The 22,563-nt window shown below is 44.4% G+C and overlaps 2 protein-coding genes across 5 annotated transcripts in view; one reads left to right on the forward strand and one right to left on the reverse strand.

Annotated features, from left to right (window-relative positions):
- si:dkey-172j4.3 (diacylglycerol kinase delta) overlaps positions 1 to 5,684 on the forward strand; it is a 71,507-nt gene extending 65,823 nt beyond the window's left edge. For all 4 annotated transcript variants that reach the window (XM_061234452.1, XM_061234454.1, XM_061234453.1 and 1 more), the window contains 5 exons: positions 541 to 655; positions 2,099 to 2,188; positions 2,744 to 2,860; positions 3,069 to 3,180; positions 3,708 to 5,684. In XM_061234452.1, the coding sequence (XP_061090436.1) occupies positions 541 to 655; positions 2,099 to 2,188; positions 2,744 to 2,860; positions 3,069 to 3,180; positions 3,708 to 3,763 (490 nt within the window). In that variant the 3' untranslated portion in view covers positions 3,764 to 5,684. The remainder of the gene's footprint in view (positions 1 to 540; positions 656 to 2,098; positions 2,189 to 2,743; positions 2,861 to 3,068; positions 3,181 to 3,707) is intronic.
- An 876-nt stretch (positions 5,685 to 6,560) lies between these two features.
- zgc:92429 (uncharacterized protein LOC445063 homolog) lies at positions 6,561 to 17,757 on the reverse strand. The gene is made up of 11 exons (XM_061235494.1): positions 16,468 to 17,757; positions 14,811 to 14,860; positions 14,084 to 14,140; positions 13,287 to 13,441; positions 13,020 to 13,123; positions 11,584 to 11,636; positions 10,746 to 10,816; positions 9,578 to 9,680; positions 8,774 to 8,893; positions 8,080 to 8,142; positions 6,561 to 7,520 (listed from the first exon to the last, which is right to left on the reverse strand). Exons 1-11 carry the CDS (start codon positions 16,529 to 16,531, stop codon positions 7,263 to 7,265), a joined length of 1,098 nt encoding a protein of 365 aa, XP_061091478.1. The 5' UTR covers positions 16,532 to 17,757; the 3' UTR covers positions 6,561 to 7,262.
- Positions 17,758 to 22,563: the final 4,806 nt, after the last annotated feature.

Consider the following 22,563-nt stretch of genomic DNA (forward strand, 5'->3'; position numbering starts at 1 on the left):
CTACCATTCAACCCAACCCTCAGACACCCTCATCAGCAGGTACCAGTACCTGGGGTCTACTATTCAACCCCACACTGAGACCCGATGCAAACCTAAACCCAGTTTCGGTCCTGGAGGGCCGGTGTGCATGCATGTTTTTGTTTCCATGAATTACCCTGGCTGAATGGGCTGATTAGCTGTATACACCAACACAGGTTAATTTGTAGATTAGAGTGCAGTGCAATGTTTAATATTGAGACACAAGAACAGCTGTCGTTCATGAATCTAAAATCTAAAAAAGCTAAAATCTCAGATAGCATAAATATTACCACTAATTAGAAGAGATGGCATGAAAAGCAGAAACGGATGCAGCCCTCTTGCCCACCTCTGACACAAGGGCTATTGCACAACCCAACTGGCTAACCAGAATGTCTGTTATTTCATGGTATGCAAATCTGATCTGTGGTGTCTCTGTGTGGCTAAGATGCATTTAGCTGGCATTTATACAGATAGCATTATGGTGGCTTGTCGCTGACGTGTGGCTCTCGGTGTTGTGTGCAGGATCAGGGAGGCAGCGAAGACACACAAGGTGGTGGAGCAGGAGCTGGCCCATGCAGTCAACGCCAGCGCCCTGGTCCTAAGCGAGGCCTTCCCCAGCAAGCCTTCCAGCCCTGAGGTGTGCTTCCCCCGACTACATTACCCAGAAACCCTACTGATAACTATCGCTGCGTTCCAGGTGAACTCGGAAACTCAGAGCTTTCCAGTTTCCAATTGTTACCTTGTAGCAACCGTTAGTAACGTAGCAGCTGGCAAGAAGCTGTCTCTAGCTTCCGAGCACCATAAGCTCCACAGCTGCTTTGTAACAACCGTTTGTTGGGAACATTCAAATATATGTAAAAACGTATTTAGGAGTTAAATGTTGTTTGCAGTTATTGTGTATTCTCACATTCCAGCCATTTTTAATGACATGGCATCAGTTTGCTCCTACTCGGCAACTGGGAGCTCAGAAATGATGCCCAACTTTCCAACTCATAATTACGAGCTAATAGGCCATTCCAGCAATTTTTCCTAGTTGGAAGGTATTCAGAGATACCTGGAATGCAGCATATAAACAGTATATTTTCCATTGTAAAATCATGGGTGTTTGTAGTTAAAGTTATTTATATAACCGTTATCACCATCTCTCCTGTCTGAAGAACGTCCTCTACTCAGTGTATTTAAGGGTGTTGCCTCCTGAGAAATCTGATTGTGTTTGGTTTGCCAGTTGGATAGTCTTTGATAAGCTTTGGGGTGTTTTGCGTACGCCATGTATGAAGGAACAGGGAAAGAGCACCGTCAAGCTCCAAATGGCAGCCCCGGTGTTTGTGCGTGAACACCGGGCTCCACAGCCTTGAGCAGCAGATGGGTGTGCGAGTCCACCTCCTGCTTCTGTACAGGAGGGTGCATGCGTGCGGAGCGTACACGCTCCTGTCAGCTCCCTCCTCCGCACCGCTCCTCCAGGCCTCCCACTCTCCCGGCTCAGCGCTGACTCTTTGTTGGGAGCGGCGGGAGCGGCGGTGGGGTTCAGGCGGTGGTGTTGAGCCGCGAGGCCTGGCGCTACGCTATGCCGGCGGAGGCGTTACAGCGCCTCTCTCTCCGCAGCGGGGGCGGGGGGAGCCGCACGCTGCCGTGTCCCAGCGCCTTACGCAACGCCGCCCTGAGAGCGCTGCCCACAGAGGGGGAAGAGCACGGCTCAGACACAGCACGTGTGTGGCTGCTCACATGCAGCCTGTGGCCTGCAGCCCAGTGGCTAATGCACATGACTGGGACCTGGAAGCTTGGTGGTTCAAGCCCCGGTGTAGCCATGATGACAACCGTACAGTTGTTGGGCCCTTGAGCTTGGCCCTTAACCTCGCATTGCTTTTGGGGGCACTGTGCCCATGTATTTGTCTTGTGTACTTTTTGTCTTTCTGGAACCTTGGCGACCGGTAGTATGATGAAGGCAGTGCATTATAATTCCTGTCTGTGCTCTAGGACGTGGGTTTTATCTTTGTTCAAATATTGTTCAAGAGTATGATCTATCCAAGACACTGCTAGGGCTGCCTTCCTTAAACCTGTGCCTTGTTGCTTTTGCCTACAGTTCATCAGCCGCACAACAGCTGTGGAGATCGTCAACAGCTCCAAAGTCCTGCACCTCGAGACCCAGATGCTTCTGGATGGGAAACTACTGGTACAGCGAGCCTTTCTTTCTCCCACACTCTGTCTCTACCTCTCAATATTTCTCTCTCTCTTTTGCTTTTCTTCCCCCTCCTGATCCTGCTATGTATCTCCCTGATTGGTCAGTAGGGGGTCATGTGACATCATCTTTGCTGAAAAAAAACCAAAACAGCTTAAACTAGGTTTTGAAACAGCGTGTAGCTGATTGACCAGGTAAACCAGCCCTATACTCAACATGGTTTGACCAGCTCAAGCTATGTTTTGAAACAGCTGGTAGCTGCTCATAGCTGGATTTTACAGCAGGGATCGTTTCTGATGCAGGGAGCACTACTTCAGATCAGGCGGGCGGGGGTGCCTGCTTTGTCAGGCCCTGCTGGGTACGCTCTGTTCCTACACTCAGGGTCCTAGGCTCCTACACTCACTCAGAGTCAGAGTCACAGCAGGGCTATCACCTCCTCGCTTACTGAGGGTACGGCTACTAATGTGAGTGCAGTGTTTGTGTGTATGAGCATATACAGTGAGTATGTTTAATAATGTGTGTGTGTGTGTGTGTGTTGCTCCCCTTTAGAAACTGGAAAAAACTGAGGAGGAAGATCTGCTCTCTACCCTCAGCACCCTGAATGTTGAGCTGCAGAAGCTGGCGGACATTCACTGGATCTGTCCCAGCATGCACTGCGCCGAGGAGGTGAGCTCACGTGTGTCCGTGTCTGTAAAGCGTGTAGGCGCGTGCTTGTGCACTTTAATGTGAGTGTGTCTGTGAGTAGGCATGCAAGTGTACGTGGATATGTGTATGCTTTCACGCATCCCAGTGTGTGTGTGAGAGAGTGCTGCAGTATTGTGGGTCAGTGGAGGTGTGTCGTCGTTTACCTCTCTCTCTTTCTCCCCTCCTCCAGGACACGCCCAGGACCAGCAGTAAGAGCAGCAGCATGAAGCTGAAGATCATCCCCAAAGTGAAGAAGGACAGGGAGAAGCTGCACAAGCAGAAATCCAACAGCTCCCTGTCAGGTAGAGCACCTGTCGGCCCTGAAGCTTCTGCTAGGAGACCAGGGGTCTGTGCCACAAAGCAGGGGCACTGAGTTAGCTGGATAGCTGCTAGTTCTGCAGGCAAAAACACCTTGTTAATGGGAGAGGTCAGAGGAGAAGGGCCAGACTGCTCGAAGCTGACAGGAAGGTCACAGTAGCGCAAATAACAATTTACATTACAGCAGTGGTATGCAGAAGAGCATCTCTGAACACACAATGCGTCAAACCTCTTAAATGGATAGGCTACAGCAGCAGAAGACCAATAAGTTAAAATAAGTCTAATAAATACCTAATAAAGTGCTCAGTGAGTGTATGTTAAAAATTAGGATATTATTTCATACTAATGCAATTGAGCAGGAGATTTGATTTTGACAGGTAATAATTTTCTTTCCCAAGAAGGTGTCGAAATGATCCTTACTCTATTTTCTGTACCACGTGCCCCCTCCCTTTATCATCTTTAAAAGAAGAAAAAGACTAATTCACAACTGCACGTTTCATGTCCCCCACAGGATCCTGGGATATGAAAGGAGTGCCGTGTGACACAGCAGACTGCACTGGAAATTGAGAGGCCAAGGATGAAGCTCTAAACCCCCGTCCTAAAGGAGGGGTGGAGGGTTGAGGGCCTGGTCTTCCCTTAGGTAGGGTCGATCTACCGGAGCAAAATGGCCGCCCTTCCCTCTTCCAAAGTCTGGTGGGAAGATGGCGCAGAGGGCGGCTTCGCATCCAAACCGTGAATCTTCTGTTAACTCAAGTCCACCATCAAGTCAGAGCTGCCTGCTGTGAAAAGACGGCTTTGTCTGAGCCAAGCCTCCTGTTCCTTCCCATAATGCCACATTCTTGCCTGGAACACTTCCATATTTTTATTCCTTTCCTTCTATTCTCATTTTTCTTTGTTTTACACACCATTTTGAGTTGTGCTTTGTTTTTTCGTGTGAAACCTTGACTTACAAATCTGTAGGTGAAAGACTACTTTGGCCTCCTCACCACCATTGCCACAAGAACAAACAATGAACAAAACAATGTCTCTCTGCGTTGGCTTAGGGACCTTCATAGGGGGAGTATAAATATGTGTATAAAAGAGCATCTTTCTGAATGCAGTTGTGGCTAAATTAGACCCGTATTATGTGTGAAAAATGGCCAGTTACATATTGATGCCTCTATGCCGGTGTCCTGCATGCCTTCCACACTTTCTGTGTGTGCGTGTGAGAGAGATCTCTTCTTTCAATAGCCAACAAAGTGGTGTTCTTGTATAACTAACAGTTGTGTATTTTCTCAAAGCTGCAGTAATGTTTGTGCCAAGTTTGCATTGAGTGCAGCAGTTTAAGATGTTGAAAGAATGTGTGTCATACATTTCAGAGAAGATTATATTGCCTTGCACTTTAAACCTGAAACACGGACTTAAAAGTGTGGGTTGTAAAACTTCTTAGTTGTTTACAACTTTATGGCAACCTCACATATTTATGTCAAATCAATAAATACCAGATATTTAGTACAAAATAAATAAATGAATGTTGAAATGCCAATGCTGTACACAGATGTTTAACTATTAAGGTTTTTTTCAATTTTCTTTTTTTATTTAATTGTGGTTTTGATGAATCATGCATAGTTTTGGCAGCAGCATTGATAAAGTAATATTTATGTAATGTACCAGTATTTATTTTGTGAATATAGCATTTTGATGTGGCTACCTAGGAGCCTGTGTAGTCAAGATGTACGATGAACAATATACAGAACAAAAATAAAATAAAAATAAATAATGATGTAACCGGTCATGAGCCAAAGTGACGGTGTAACCCAACACTGCTTTTTAAAAAAATAACCGATTATGTCTGTAAAATATGTTCCAAGTAGAGACATTCCATCCAGAATCAGAAAGATGGCTGATGCCACAGTTCTCCAAGACTTAATGTCGCACGAGTTTGTTATAAAGTATTAAATGATAATATTCGTCATTTTAAGCTGTATTGTGAAGTAAATTGAGGTCCAAAAAAAAAAAAAAAAACATTTTGTGAAAATCAATCAAAGCTGTTGTCAGTGGTATTTGCTCAGTTGGGGGGTAGTGCTTCTCTTTGCGTTTGCGCGTAACCCCAGTTATTGATGAATGTGAGTGTCTGCAGACTATAACAGGAATCCATCCGTGTTGGGGAGTGTGATGGCGGGACCGTTAGGTAAATTAAATATCACGTACAAACTAATCGATTGTACCATACTAGATACCTGCGCCATAAACCATTTAAGCATTTTTTGAAAATCAGTTTCAAGGATACAGAACTTTTCGTTTCTCACCTGTGATTATTCATCTGGAACATTTGTTTACTCTAGTCAGTGAAATTAATTTTATTTATGCATTGTGCCATCTGCCAGTTACCTAACTTTATTTCCAAGAAGGTCCACATACCTCTCCCTGGCTACTAACCAACAGCATATTCCCTGGTGTGTTAACATCAACATGGAGCAAAAATAAAGTATTATCATTGCTGTTTGAACTGTGTGGCTATATGTCTGTGGCAGTAACTGTTAACTTTCAGTGCTGAATATTAGTTTGCAAGCTCTGGAACGTTTTCAATATATCCAGTTCAATCAGGTATGGATGATGATGTGAACACAAACACACTTTGGAAATTAAGGGAGGAGATTATGTGTTTTGGGTGTGCCTGACTCGAGTGTGCAATATCATTATTCAAAATTATTTTACAGTGCTGTGTCTCTAAGGTGATGTTCTATGGTGCTGGTAGAATTAGTTATATCTTCCGCTCCGGTTATTAAAATGGCTACATGCCCTAGCCTCTGTCTGTAAATGGCTGCCGTTAAGGTCTGTACGGACATGACAAGACAGGCTTCTGTTTGTTTAAACAAACCAGTTTCATCTTCGGGTACACATTTCTCATTAAGGTGCAAATTTTGAGGGTAAGCAGTCAGCTACCCTTTGAAATTAGGGCCCTTGTCATTATAATAATTATGTATAACAGCAAATGAATCAAAACCACATATGTATTCCTGTGCAGACAGCAGCACCCCAAGGCAAAGGCACTTCTCTCCATTACGGCTCAAGCTCCATAGCACCATCTTGTGACACCATTCAACATGACACGTGTAAGAGCTCGGGATAGCTGCTCAGCATTAGGTAGTTTACAGATTAGTCTCAACCCCTGACTCTCTCCGTCTCAAACCTCTGAAACAGCAGGTCACATTTGGTTGCATTCAGCATTAAAGTATAAATCAGTGGTGGAGTTTGCTTGAATTTCCACCTCCGATTGGAGCCCCATAGCAGAAAAAAGGTCACACTACCCATGGTTATGTGACAGTTAGGATTGGTAAAAATACACATGGCAAGAACATTAAGAAATTGTGATGACAGCATAGCAATTTGATAAGAAAACCAAAACGTGTCTTCTAATTTTATTGAACAGAAAAGAAACACATTTTTTTAGAAAAAAGATAAACATTGCACATTGACTTAAACTAAGACTTCATAGGTTTTCTTTTAAATTTGCAGGATTTCATGCCATTTCTGTGAGCATTTATAACCATGGCTCATCACCGTACCAAGCTCAGTTGGGATTTTACATTCACATTCACAGCTGTGGTGTCTGTAGTAGTCTTAGCACCATTGCTAAAGAAAAATTGTCTGTGATCCAGATTTAGAGTATATTGGGAGTAGTCCATTTAAGATTTAATGCTATTACAATGTTTGTATCATCCGAATGAAGAAGGATTCAGATCTGGTGTATTTTTACCCAAATTTTTGAATGACTAATTACTAAAAGTTTCCAAATGACCCACTCCCAATGCATTCATATCACTGTTTTTCTGGATTATTCTCTGGGAGTTACAATGTGTGACAAAGATTTATGTCACCAAATACAAGATGTTGGCCTGCTGCAATAAATTCTCTGGTCAATTTAATTCGTAGTTAAATAAACACAGGATGAACACAGGAGACCTTGTTGACAGTACACCCGTGTGATTACATTATTATAAGGTAAATAAATAAATAATAGTTTGAAGTTTAAATTAATTTCAATACAAATACCTAATAGTCTTGATGTTACGGAGACTGCCCCCTACTGGGGAGGAGGGGTGTGACTTAAGGGTGGGAGATCGTCGTCCTCGTCCGATTCGCTGATGTCGTCGTCGGAGATGTCCCAGTCGGGCCTGGTCTGCTCGGGGTCCGGGGCGTCGTCCTCCTGCGTCTCCGGCTGCGGCTCCACCTTGAAGCGCGGGTCCTCCAGCCGACCCCAGGCCACGGCGTCCGCCTTCCGCAGGGCCACCTCCACCTTGGAGGGCACCATGGTGACGGAGCTGTGGGCCACGTCCACCACCTGAGAGGGGGAGGAGGGACGAAAGGTCACTCGCACGAGGAGTGTGCTCCACAAAGTGGGGTTACTGAGTCAGCCGGATAACCGTACTGAGTAAAACCCGGACCCCAAGCAAATGGAACATGGACTATAGCAAAAAGAGCTGTTTCGGGTTTTACTTTGTGTAGTTATCTGGCTAACTCAGTAATCAGGGTCCAGGTCACTTGTTGCCAAAAACGTGAAACAGAATGAAAAAAAATCTAGGCAGGCAGAAATGAGTCATTGTAAGAACTAAAGTGACATTAAAACAAAGAGAATTTTGGGAGGCAAGGAGGAAAAGTTGACTAGGCTACATTGAGTTTAAAGGAACAAATCTTTAAATTTCTTTAAAATCTAACACACTGAGCAGTTTCTGTAGCCTTGATCACCTGTAGAAGGTTATACCAAGAGCTTGGGAACCTTCACACTGAATGCTTGATCTCTTTTAGTTTGAGTAGAGCGGGGGGTAGAATGATTTTGGACATTCTTTTATGACTTATGAAGAGGTAGGGAGAAGGGGAGAGTTGGAGAGATGAAAACTTACCCCCCAGAAATGGAAGTCTCTGTGGAAAACCTTGTTGTTGTCGAACTGGATGTGTGCTGTCAGCTACAAGAAATACACAGTGAAGAGAGACACTGAGAATAACTAAGATTCAAACAGCAAGGGAATGTAACACACTCCTACACAAAGCATCTCACAGCATGTGTGCCCGACCCACACTGCTGCCACAACCTCTGCCAGGTCCTCCACCAGGGCACTAATGGAGAATAACAGCTCGGGAATTTGGCTCATTTCCCAGGCAGGGCACAACTTTGTACCCTTGAGCACGGTGCTTGAGGTACAACCGTTCAGTAAACGTTCTTTTTTTAAGTCATTTGTATAACTTAATCTTGGGCATCTGATAATTAAATGTAAAAGGACAGTTTATAGTCGAGCAACAGAGTGTTGCTTGACTGGAATCCCTGAATATTCACAAGCGTTCCATTGTGCCGACATAAACTCTGCTCGTTGTCCTAAGCAAAAGTGTAAACGCACTCCAATCGCCCAGAGTATGAACCAAATGTTGCAGCGACCAGCAGCATCCATTGCACATCATCAGCGGCGGTGACGCTCTGTCGCAGGAATATAAACCGGGCATGCAGAATGACCCTGAATCTCACCCTGTGAACACTGATCTCAGGTCAGCAGAGAGTAAGAATGAGCACGTGACCCGTGCGTCACTGATGATGTCACTCACCAGGGTGCGGTTGGTCTCCACGTACGAGAGCTCAGGGATGGAGTTCTTGGCGTAGACGGTGAGCACCACCTGCGCGCCGGTCTGGTGCCAGTCGTGCCTGCAGGCCACGTTCTTCTTGTTCTGCAGTCAGTGAGGCCATTGAGTTCAGCTTCTATACAACAGAGCAGGGACCTACAACCCTGGTCCTGGAGTATCACTGCCGACTGTGTAACCAACAGCTTTAATTTAACACACTGACCAAAGCAGTTAACTATCCTCACCAGGGGCCTGTTCCACAAAGCAGGATTACTGAGTTAGGTGGATAACTGCACCGGGTAAAAATGAAGTAAAGTAAAAATATCAGTCTCAGGCTTTCTGCAGCTATCCAGCTAGCATATTAATCCTGCTTTGTGGAACAGGCCCCTGGCTCTTGGGTATTAGAAAATGGATATTTATTTAAAGGTGAGAACAAAAACTAGCAGGTCCTGTGGCTCTATGAGGAAGGCTACCCCTGCATTACAGTTCGAGGTTACCCCTGTACATGACACATTATGGCTCCTCGAAACATGCAAATATATCAATGCTCGATGCTATGACTTCATGCTATAATTTTGTTTGATCAAACACTTCCTGTAACTCACAGCATTAGATTAGATGCAGCAAAGCTCTCTACTTCATGAGGTGTCAATGTAGGTCAGGTTACTAGACTGTGTAGTCAGTAAGTCACCTGCGCTCCTCCATGCTGCAGGGCTCGCTTCTTACACCTGTCCGAGCTACAGCCGATCACTGCGGTGCACAGGAATGCGCAGGTGCGTGATGTCATACCTGCTTGGCGACCCAGCGATGTTTGCCCACGGTGCAGCCTTTCTGGTCTAGGAAGGCGTTGAAGTCCAGGGTCTTGATGTGGCAGCAGTTCCAGTACTTATATCTGGAAGGTTTATGCCAGAAAGGTGGCGTGACATTAATTCCATTACGTTCTACACTCTCCCTGCAGCTCAAGGGCCCTTCAGTTTATTTATCTCCCATAATTCACTGGGAGCAGCTTCTGATCAAAGCCTCAGCAGCATATGGAAGGCTCACATTAACTCCACCATGTTTATTCGCTTTAAATGTGGAGGGGAACGTGGGGGGGGGGGGGGGGGGAGTAGGCTGCCATTGCATTTAAACGCTGCCTCTGTGTTTAACACAGCCACCATATTAAAGCCATTCCCTGCTGAAAGAATAGCTGGTAGCTGCTTGGCCAGTTTAGACCAGCTCCCAGCACAACATGGTTTGACCACCAAAACAAGATATGTTTTGAAACAGCTGGTAGCTGGTTGACCAGCTCCTGCAAGCTCAGACAAGCTGGCATCGCTGGATTTTACAGCAGGGTTACTTTCACACAAGTATTATTTTATTGGATCTTGCCATTTCATTCTCATCACATATTTTTATCATTGCATTTTCATTGCCTTTGCACCACAGGGTTTTTGGTCATTTTGTATCAGCCTAATACTTTCAAAAAGAAAGACATCTGCACAATTTCTCAAATTTCACACGTTTTTTCAGCCAAAAACCTTGGTCAGAGCTTCTGACGGAGGTTTTTGACTAAAAGTGTACAGTAGCTCTCAATGAATGTTTGTGAAACTTTTTAAATGTACTGTTTTGCCTCCAGCACTTTTTCTGCACTTTTCTGAATGTGCCGCATCTTTCTTTATCTACTTCCTCTTTATCAGACTAATACTGTCAAGTTTCACAGCTGTCTAATACTGTATGTGCATCCTTTTATTAAATACGCATGTCTTGAGTTTAGGTTAACGGTGTCTGGATTTCTGTAGGCACAGGTATTACCCTGATTCCAGATGCGAGTTTCCTGATGGATAAATAATTCTGCTGGCTACTCAGGTTTTGTTGAAGGAGGAGAAATGGAAAAGAGAGAAGGTGGGAGAAAGGGAGGGAAAGCGGAAGAAGGGAGAGAGCCAGGGGACGGGAGAGCTGGAGACAGGGAGCTCACCCTTCATGAAACACTGGTACCCCAGGGTGGTGGGTACAGGTCTCTGCGTCTGTCTCAGGGCCCTGGTACACCTGGGGGTCGAAGGTAACAGAGCCACAGATTGAGCTATCCATCACACAGAGGAACAACAGAGACAAAACAACAGGGACCAAACAACAGGGACAAAAGCCCAAAACAAACTCCTGTATGCGAAGAACACAATCTGGTGACCAGACCTGGGTCAGATACTATCAACCCTTACGTCACCAGTCAAATCTCAGCAGATTACTGACAGCTTTAAAAGAAATGGCTATTTCGATCTTTCATATAATAGTACATTCTGATTACTAACATGTCTTGCTGAAAATAGTCAGGGATCTGCAGGAGTGTAACCTAAGTGTTAAAGTATTTAAATATGTATTAGACCCACGTCTCGTGGTGACCACAGGGCAATAAGGGGCCATGTTACGTGTGATTCGTGTGCACAGACCTTTCGCAAACTATTTGCAGGTTGGTTCAAAACTGCATCTTTGTCAAAACACGGGCAATGCAATGGCTCATGGCGGCCAGCAGAGGGTGGTAAAACTATACTCCTGTGTAAAGCCTTTAAAAGCTTCAATCTGGTGAAAGACCCAATGTGATTTTTTAGGTTTGTCGGCTGATAAATAAGTAATGGTTTTTCAGGCAGGTCAAGGATCAGTTATACACTCCCAGCTTACAAATAAGCTAGAATCTGTCTGCGCGCAAGGGTGTGCAGGGGAAATTGAGATTTGAATTTGACATTAAGTGAAAAAAAAATGTTTACAGCAGTTAGAAGATTCACTGAAATACACACGCACACATAACGGCACACACCTACCGTTTTGCACCCTGCGTTCTTGCACCTTGTTCCTGGCATGGCAGCCTCGGTCTCTACAGGGGGGCAGAAGAAGACGCACAGGCCAGAGGGTGAGAAAACTTAAGCCTGCAATTTGACTTAGCTGACATTGAAGTGTCGGCCATGTCAGGCATACAGTAATGTAAATGTATTAGCCTGAGGCTAGTCTGAAGGCAAACCCATAATGAGACACCGATTACAGGATCCCAGCAGCTCTTCTATAAGAGCTTCCTTCCTGTACTGTAGACAGGCAGACTCAGTGCTGAGGAAGATGTTCTACTGTACTGTATATGAGAGGACTGGTCAAAGACCTCACTCAGTGAGGTCATGCAGGCACACCGCTCAGTCCCATACTCCATTTTCACTGGTCTGGTTCAGACGCGGAGTCTGCAGAGATGTGGGTGGATCACGACGCTAAGTGTGTGTGTGTGTGTGTGTGTGTGTGTGTGTGTGTGTGTGTGTGTGTGTGTGGAGGAGGCAGATACAGTATGCAGCTGGATGGCGGTATTGTGTGTAAAGAGGTAGGCAGTGAGCGTCAGCACAGAATGTAACATTTTAGATACTTTTCTAGCCAGTTTATTATCTTGGTTGTAACCTGTTCAACCTATTGCAATCGCTGTAATAGTTATATCCATTCTACCTTTACCTCCCCCTCAATAGCTGGGTACCTCCCAAGATTTCTTTCCACTGGGGCTTCTTTTTTTACAGGTAGAGAGTGTGGAATATAATGTTTGATGGCGGTAGAGAGTGTGGAATATATTGTTTGATGGAGGTAGAGAGTGTGGAATATGTTGTTTGATGGAGGTAGAGAGTGTGGAATATGTTGTTTGATGGAGGTAGAAGGTGTAGAATATAATGTTTGATAGAGGTAGAGAGTGTGGAATATATTGTTTGATGGAGGTAGAGAGTGTGGAATATGTTGTTTGATGGAGGTAGAAGGTGTAGAATATAATGTTTGATAGAGGTAGAAGGTGTGGAATATATTGTTTGATTGAGGTAGAGAGTGTGGAATATATTGTTTGATGGAGGTAGAGAGTGTGGAATATATTGTTTGATGGAGGTAGAGAGTGTGGAATATGTTGTTTGATGGAGGTAGAGAGTGTGGAATATGTTGTTTGATGGAGGTAGAAGGTGTAGAATATAATGTTTGATAGAGGTAGAGAGTGTGGAATATATTGTTTGATGGAGGTAGAGAGTGTGGAATATGTTGTTTGATGGAGGTAGAAGGTGTAGAATATAATGTTTGATAGAGGTAGAAGGTGTGGAATATATTGTTTGATTGAGGTAGAGAGTGTGGAATATATTGTTTGATGGAGGTAGAGAGTGTGGAATATGTTGTTTGATGGAGGTAGAAGGTGTAGAATATAATGTTTGATAGAGGTAGAAGGTGTGGAATATATTGTTTGAAAGCTCTTCACCTTTCTTCTGGGCCTCTTCCTTGTTGCTGAGGTCCAGTTTCTCAAGCAGCTGGGCCAGAGAGGGGGACACCTTCACCGGGAGCTTAGCCTTGGGCTCATCTGGGCTGCACACAGGGAGAGAGCACTGTGAGAGTCTCTCTCTCTCTCTCTCTCTCTCTCTCTCTCACACACACACACACAGGGAGAGAGCACTGTGAGAGTCTCTCTCTCTCTCTCTCTCTCTCACACACACACACACACACACACACACACACACACACACAGTACCTGGGTCTCTCCTTCTCCAGGGCCTCTGCAGATTTGGGGCCCCGGTAGATTATCTCCTGCCCCCCCTCAAAATGCACGTCCCCCTTATCTGAGGTCACCTCGGGGCGCAGGGGCTCCTCGGGCTTCTTGTTGCTATGCTGACCCCGTGAGCAGCCCTGGCGTGACAAACAGTGGGGTCAGAGGTCAATAGTCAGCTCACAACGCGTTGCGGAAAGCCTGCATTTGAATGGAGATTTTACTGTACCGCAGATCGGGATAATCAATGATCCTCACCCCAGTCATTGAGACCCTGCAGGTTTTTGTTTTCATCATGAAAGCAGCAAACCAATTCAGACCGAACCAATCAGGTTCAGTGAGTTCACGGTGCAATCAACTCTTAATTGGTCAATCGAGTTCTGAGAACAGTAACAGCAAATACCAGCAGTTCCTGTGGCTCTACAGGATTAGAATTCACTCCACTGAATTAAAGACATTTCATGCTTTCCAACTATATATTATAATAAAGATACTATATGCAAGTTGGCACACTTTCTACACTTCATATTAAGAGGGGTGACTCGGTATCAGAGACAAAGGATGCATCTGTAACTTGATCTCAATAAGTTTAATATGGCAGCCGGAGCTCCATAAATGAGTCAGGAAGTGGAGCCATCTCCCTTGTGATAGAAAGCCTCTGGTAAAATGGTGCCATGGTAACACATTAAAATGAAGCAATAGACTTAACCCATGCACTGCATTATTTTTGGGAGCCGCCGTACACTGGAGTTGTATTTTACTGTACGGTATCCCATGGTTACCTTGATGGAGAGAAATTCTGAAAAGTCTGTGGTCCTCTTCTTGCAGCATGACCAGCCCTGGAGGACAGAGATATTGATCACCCAATAGACAGCACTGGCAAATCATCAATAATGTGTGTGTGTGTGTGTGTGTGTGTCTGTGTGGCACGAAGGTTAGCCTGTGATCATAATCAGAACTCTCTCTTGTTATAAAAACAGAATTTTTTTTTGCTTGTACCATTCAGTTGCATTTGTGTAAGGTTTGTGTGTTTGTATGTTCATGTGTGGTCATGGTTTGTGTGTTTTTGTGTGTTAATGTGAGCATTTGGGTTTGCGTTTTCACATGTGGTTTTGGGTTTGTTTGAGGTCCTGTGTGTTTGTGGATTTGAGCGTCTATGGTTTTGAGTGACTGTGGGTATGTGGGTTTGCGTATCTGTGGGTTTGAGTTCCTGTGGGTTTGTGGGTTTGCGTATCTGTGGGATTGAGTTCCTGTGGGTTTGTGGGTTTGAGTGTCTACGGGTTTGAGCGTTTGCGTATCTGTGGGATTGAGTTCCTGTGGGTTTGTGGGTCTGAGTTCCTGTGTGTTTGTGGGTTTGAGGTCCTGTGTGTCTGTAGGTTTGAGTTTCTGTGTGTTTGTGGGTTTGAGTGTCTATGGGTTTATGGGTTTGAGTTCCTGTGCGTTTGTGGGTTTGAGTTCCTGTGTGTTCGTGGGTTTGAGTTCCTGTGGGTTTGTAGGATTCTCGCCTACCTTCAGTGCATCGTGGAAGATGGGCACCCCGGGGTGATGCAGACAGGAGCCTTCAGGAAAAAGACAGGAGGAAAAGGTCATGGAAAGGAGGAGTAGGAGGCGAGAGAGAAATGTTGGAGAAGGAGAGGGACGGAGACAGATCAATATACCCAAAAAAGTGCACAAGACTCCTTTAAATGAGTCTCTTTGACCTCATCCCCCTCTTATCTCCCACAGCCAGAGAAAAGGCTGAGCTCCAATCTGGCAATCTTTCAGAGCAATCCCACAATCCCCCTCTCCTCCCAGGGGGGATGGGAAATGGCACTCAAGACAAAAGGTGACAGTTGCTGAGGAAGAAGCCGTCATTAACCCTCCTGTTCCTTGTCACATGACACTCCTACACTGTATAATCAGTTGCTCCATAATGGCCTACCACACACAGCACATGGTCCACACTGCAGCCCTGTTTTACTACACTGTGTGAAAGCAGTCAGGCATTCAGTCATATTTCCAGCCTTTCAGGTTTTGGATTAGTTCCACTAAACTTCTTCCTGCATACGAATTTCCTTCAGTTTCATTCTGAAAACTAATCTGTTCCAGTTCTATGATTTTAGTATTTCACATTTTTAGTTCATTTCAAATTAGCGCAACCTTCTCTGAAAATATCGCTCCCATAACTCATGCTGAAAATGTTAGCGCCTCTTTCATATTCAATGGAAAGCATTTTTCCTCAGACAGAGCAGATGTGTTTATTTCTTCAAATGAGAAAAACAAAATGAGGCGCCATATAATTCTTTGCAATAAGAATATAAGTGAATAATATTTTTACAATGAAATGAAAAAGAATAACACTTTTATTTTCAGTTCCATATTTTAAACCATTCTGACAGATGGTTTTTTGAACATTTATCATTTATATAGAATAGAATTATACATTCTTTGTGTTTCATTTGAATATCAACACACTTAGTGCAATAACATACTCACATGCTTTGTTAGCTTATTTAATGTATACCTTTACAAAAGAAGAGTGTTGAATTTAGCAAAATACTAATCGCACACTACAAATCGCTAACATATAATCCAGGAAAAATGTATCACAGGCATGCGGCTAGTAATTGAAATGATCAAATGTAGTGGCATCACTCAGGACTAACTAGATAATTACATTTAAAATGGTAACCATCGAGCCATTCTTAATCCCAAAGCTTAGAGTGCTACTCTCTATTTAATAATAATTGTATGATATGACTGCATAATTGCTATTAAAATGAAAACTGACCTTAGGCCCGCAGCCACTACAGCTGAACACATACCTGCTACAGCGGACACCTGCTAGCACACGTCTGCAGGCTAATCCCGGCAGAGGCTACTGTGGCAGGCCCAGCCATTCTAGGAAAGTCATTCAATTATTTATTTCTAATAATCTAAAACACTTAAGGCCAAACAGAGAGAAACAGGCCCACTCTGTCATGTGCTTAATCCTCCTTTCTTCCACCGGTGCTCACTGATCGGACCTACTCTCCGAAACCGACCGTGATGTAACCGCAGTGCAATTTAACATGGCCGTCAGACAGCAGACTTAACCACCAGCCCCAATTCCAATTAATTGCACGTCATTCCCACGGTAACCGTTGTATTTGATCATTCATTACAGACTGAAAAGAAAAAGTCTTACCGTCAGAGTTGTTGGCCTCCTCGAATCTGTCCCCACAGCCCTTGTTGTAGCACAACAGAGACATGTTTAACTTTTCGCCGGCAAAACTCTCTCTGCTCTCACGCTTTTGTAGACCCTCTTCCCCCCGTTTCGCACCTCTATCCAAGAGAGAGATGTGGACCCTTATCTAGAGACTGGCCACTCCTTCCAACTCTTCCAGAATGTTCTGTGACAGCGGGGATGAAGGAGAGCGTGGAAGAAAGGTCCAGAAGGAGCAATTCTATCTGAGGTAGCAGAGAGGAGTGGGAGAGAGAGGAGGTCCACAGAGCCTCAATGAAGGGTATAAATAGCCCCTCTCTGCACAGCTGTCAGAGTTTATCTCCAGTGCCTGACATTCCTTTTAACTACAACTTGGTTATCTTGGTTAAAGACAACACTACAGCTACATTCCGTCCCTGAAAAATGACAGGTGTGCTTGCCCAACCCCTACACTAGGCCCAGCAATTACTTAATACAGTTGATAGCTTATATAGGATCAGTGTTAGAGGGCAGCAACGATACAAACGTTACTTAAGATATGATGTGGGGGATACGGAGAGGAGGTACAACAGAAAATAATCCAACATGGCAAATGTCCATATACTGACACGCTCATAGCTTATGGGGACACTGCTAATCAGAGCGCTGCCAATTCAGGAAGCGCAGAAAGGGGCCAGCTTTCCAGCCATTCGTTTCGCCAAATGATACGAAGTTATAGCGACACCTATATTTTCGCTCAAAAATTTAATAAATTCCCATTGGACTGCATTCATGTTTCACAGCAAATGAAACGCATTTCCAATCATATATTGATGTTCAATCAATGCGACATATTCTTTTGTTCATAATTTTTTATAGGTTAAAAATATATATGTTTCCCCCTAGCGCACAGACAAAGATATCAAGGTTTTTATTTCCACAAAACGATCCAAAGTAAAATCGTTGCACCCTTGTGTGGCCACTGCCTGAGTTTTTTTTCATTGGTTCATCTGCCGGGTACAGCCCTGTGTTTTCTTTGTGACCAGGGACACAAATGAGCATGAGCAGAGAGCGAAACTATGACACATTCTGGTGGAATTTCCCCCCATTGTTGTCAATACCTGGGATGGACTGTAGCGTAGTGGTTAAGGTAAATGACTGGGATGCGCAAGGTCGGTGGTTCGATCCCCGGTGTAGCCACAATAAGATCCGCATAGCCTTGAGCATGGCCCTTAACCCTGCATTGCTCCAGGGGAGGATTGTCTCCCGCTTAGTCTAATCAATTGTACGTCGCTCTGGATAAGAGCATCTGCCTAATGCCATTAATGTAATGTAATACCTGAATATATTTAAATAAAATGTAACTGATCACAAAAAAGTCAGTACAGCATTTACATCGATCATACCTGTCTCTATTTGCAAGATCAGGCTTTCTCTGTCATGATAGGAAGTATTTAGACTTTATACTGTGGGCTTAAACCTGTGCTACTGTACATGTGAGGAAATGATCAGTTACCTTCACACTTTCCTTCTAGCATGTTTGGTGTTGCCATGGCAATGTTACTCTGTCGGTTGCAGGGAGGGAGGAGGAGGGGGAGGGGGCGTTGAGTATTCGGTCCTGCTGGTGTATTGTGTCATTGAATGGAATAGGAATAACACTAAGACAGCATAACACACTAATTAATCAAAGGGCATAAATTACGTATTACATAAGGAATATTACTGATGGACACCCATCACAGTGCTGAGAAATCAATCTTCATGAAAATATTCAATAAAAAAAAAAAGTCAAGTCCATGCCGGCAAACATCATACAAAAGGATATCTGTCTGCCTTGACCTTCCTGGATCAGACCGAGCAGAGGAAAGCTTAATGATCAAAAGGCAGCCAGCTACAGTCAATAAACAGTGATGACTTGCCATTTCACAAAGACTGCACGCTGTGGCTGCCAAGGATCCCTGCTCTCCCGGTGATGAGGGAACTCGACGAACATGTGAAATGAACACAAATAACTATGTTTCTGCAGTGCTGGTGCTTTATCAGGCAAGATAACTTCCATTTTGAACAGAATCTAATTGGCTCTGCTTCAGTTAATTGACAACTGATTCAACAAGTTCCTATTAACTCAACCCTGAACTTACAAAATAAGACATTCTTCAGGATTTAACCCCTTAAGACAAACAGACAACCCTTTTCCTTTCAGCCCATGGCAGTCCATCCAGAACAGGCTGAACAGTGCAGTAATGACACCAATAATCTCTGCTGCGACACTAATTGCCATGATGAAGAAGGGCTGAGGGCAAGACAGCCCACCAAAGTATCTGCCCAAACTAACTCATTAATTCTTTCTTAACACTTAAATCATTCTAAAAAAGAAAAAGGTTTATAGAACATTTTTTCAAAAACCGAAGTCATCATTGTACAACTCCATGTGTGACCTTAAAGAGTTGTGCTTGGTCGTTAAAGGGGCCTAACACAATGCGTCACTGCCACTTCAGGGGTTAAAGGGAAGGATGTAATGTGTGTGAGAGGACAGCGGAGGTCTCTAGGGAAGGTGCTTTTACAGAATACCGTCAGCAGGGCAGAAAGCAGGAAGGAGAGCGTCTGGAACAGGAAGGAGAGCATCTGGAACAGAAAGGAGAGCGTCTGGAGATTGAAGGGGAGTGTGTGGAGCAGAAAGGAGAGCGTCTGGAGATGGAAGGAGAGCGTCTGGAGATGGAAGGAGAGCGTCTGGAGATGGAAGGAGAGCGTCTGGAGATGGAAGGAGAGCGTCTGGAGATGGAAGGAGAGCGTCAGGAGATGGAAGGAGAGTGTGTGGAGCAGAAAGGAGAGCGTCTGGAGACGGAAGGAGAGTGTGTGGAGCAGAAAGGAGAGTGTCTGGAGCAGGAAGGAGAGCGTGTGGAGCAGGAAGGAGAGCGTCTGGAGATGGAAGGAGAGCGTCAGGAGATGGAAGGAGTGTGTGGAGCAGGAAGGAGAGCGTCTGGAGATGGAAGGAGAGCGTCTGGAGCAGGAAGGAGAGCGTCAGGAGATGGAAGGGGAGCGTGTGGAGCAGGAAGGAGAGCGTGTAGAGCAGGAAGCAGAGCGTCGGGAGCAAGAAACCGCAGCAGACACCTCGGGACAGGAGTCGGTTCCTCCAGCGCAGGCGAGCCCACCGTCCCCCAGATCAGGGTCATAGCGCAGAAGCATTCCTTTATCTCTTTAGACTAAAAAAACGGTATGACTATTTTGCGTCGTAAAAACTTCTTGATAATTCCCAGTGAGCCGCAGGAGTGTTTCCACACTGTACAGCAAACTACAGCAGGAGTGTCTAACTGAACTCCCAGAGGGCCGCAGTGTCGGCGGGTTTCCTTTCGAATCAGTGGCCTATAAAGGCCGTGAGAACAAGGTGTGTGGATTTCTTTGCCAATGAATGACTTGAATTAACCTGTTCTGTAACGGTCAGTATCCCTTAAGCCTTCAAACCTAAGACATAGTGAAAAAAGCAGGTAATTTTCTTTGGGGGTTACTGGGGATTAATGATGAGGAGACCATCTTGTTGGATCCACAGTGAAGGGCAGGACAGTGAAGAAAGTAATCTGAAATGTTCAGCCTAGTAAAAAAAGAAAAGAGTATAGATAGCTCTTCACTCCCAATACATTTGTTCCGATGGAAGGTTCCAAATGAATGCGTGCAGAATTAGCATTTCATCCAAAGTAGTCGCTTTAAGCATTAACATGGCATATGCTCTCCTGTCAAAAGTTCACACCACCCCTTTTAAACCAAATAACATTTCAAATGGAATAGCACTGTTTGTTCTGATTGAGTGGGTACACGAGGCATTTTTGTTCCGGTTGGGCTCTTTAATCATGGAATAAATTTAATTAAATTAAATCTGATTCATCATGGAATAAAAGGCTCCATGTAAATGTAACTAGTCTTTGGGGAGAATCGTGGACAGTCTTTATCTACAGACTAAGGATGAGTATGTAATGCAAGTTCAAACAGTTCATCATGTCAAGACTCATGTCCCACTTAGGACTACATCTCCCACAGTCCCTGCTGTGATGTCACATCCTGCTGCCAACACATTGTCCTTCACACTTTCAAAGGATAGTTGTGTCGAAACCAATGGACAGCAGCCAAAGAAGCACAAACAACATACAATTTAGGAACGGCAAATGACTTTATTTATAGTTTTCTCCAAAAAACAAAACTGTATGTGACCCCGTATGAAATATTTATGCATAGAAAATAAAAGCCCATGATTTTCTGTAATGTTTCTGTTATGCTAATTTAAGTCCTGATATTCTGGTTTTATAAATAAAAAAATGTACAAAAGGGAAAAAAATAAACCTTTGGACGGTCTGGGTCTGACTTTACATCACTGCAAACAGAGGAAATAATTTGGCATCAAAGATGAACTGAACCAAGCAGAAGTCTTCCTCGCCCTTCTGTGAAATACAAATAAATGTTTTTGCAGTATGTGAGTCTGTGCATATATGTATGCATCCGTGCGTGTTTGTGTGTGTGTGTGTGTGTGTGTGTGTGTGTGTGTGTGTGTGTGTGTGTGTGTGAGTGTGTGTGAGTGTGTGTGAGTGTGTGTGTGTGTGTGTGTATATATACACGTGTCTGCGCATGTGCATATATATATATATAATGCAAATATATCTCACGTCCATAAAATAAAAGATAAAACAACGCAATTGAAGAGTATGGATACAAAGTGAATATGCAAGGCAACGGAAGAAAACTGTTGCAAATAAAAATAAAAATGTGCATACAATTTGACAAAAACACTTACAAAATGAGTGCCCCAACAAACAATTCCATTCTCATTCTCATGATCCCTGATGACAGAGAGGCAGGGCACAGTTGTGCACGATTCACATCCCCATGCATTCAAGTACAGGTCTTCCAACTGGCTCGAGAAAAACGTCACATTACAAACTGAACCAGGTCAGCACCCGCTGCCCGATGGCAGCCAAGGTCTCGCAGCGGAAAAAAAAATAAAAATAATTCAGGCTAGAAGTTCAGCAACAAGTAACAGGCTAGAACAGAAAAACCCAGACGACTGGCGGACGTGGAGGACACGCACTCACCAACAGAGGGCGCCAGAGAGGCGTGTATGGGAACAAGCTCCTGCGACCAAGATGAGGACAGATGTGATCTTTGGAAACACTGGCGTGGCTTCACCTCGGTATGTTAGGTGCGTGTACTGCACTATGGATGTGTATATTACAGATCTGGTGGCAGGAGTGACATCAGTGTGCAGAGTTTGATAAAGTGGACAATAACCGCCCAGTCAGAAAACCTCTCACAAAATGGCAACTACTTGCATAAGGACAAAGACTACCATGCTTGGCCTAGCTGTTCTTCTGAGACTCACCTCTACATCTTGGCAGTCTTTTCATTTCAGTACATCGTCACCCCGAGAAAAGGACGACCGCCCCACGCACTTGATCAACTTTTAACGTCACAACATTCAAGCTCATGCTTTTTTAAAGGGGAAACAACACAACACATACCATGCAGCCAGAGAAAGGAGTTTCCAAGCCATGACTCTTTCCTGGTCTCTCGCGCCAACCCCCCCCCCCCCCCCCCTCCCTCCTCCGTTTTCACCGAACACCGAGTTCCTCCACAACAGTAGCACTGGAATCCATGCAAAAGACTGACTATATATATAAAAAGGGACCAATCGGGAATAAAAGGTGCGAAAAGCTGTGCTAATCAACCTCTGTGTTTAACACCCCAAAATCTGATTGCAGTTTACGTACTTTATAGAGGAGCTTTGTGGAAAACCTACGTGAAATCTTCCCATCCTGGGCATTCCTCTGTAGTAGCTCTTAGCCTTTTCCCCTGGTGAAGTGCTAGAACTGTCCACAAACACCTTAACTCACCCTCTGCCAAAGCCAACAAAAAAATTATAATAAATAAAAAATAAAAATCTTTTCTGTGTGAATCTTTTATCATCTACCAAGGGCGTATACACCGACACATTAAGTGGACCACAAGAGTGAACACGACAGAACTGATCTCATTTCCTGTTTAGAACAAGATTCATAATAGCAGACACATTCATGGTGGTAAAAGTTTGGCAGGAAATACACAAAGTGATCTGAA

The sequence above is a fragment of the Conger conger genome, chromosome 3, assembly GCF_963514075.1.
Source record: "Conger conger chromosome 3, fConCon1.1, whole genome shotgun sequence".
NCBI lineage: Eukaryota > Metazoa > Chordata > Actinopteri > Anguilliformes > Congridae > Conger > Conger conger.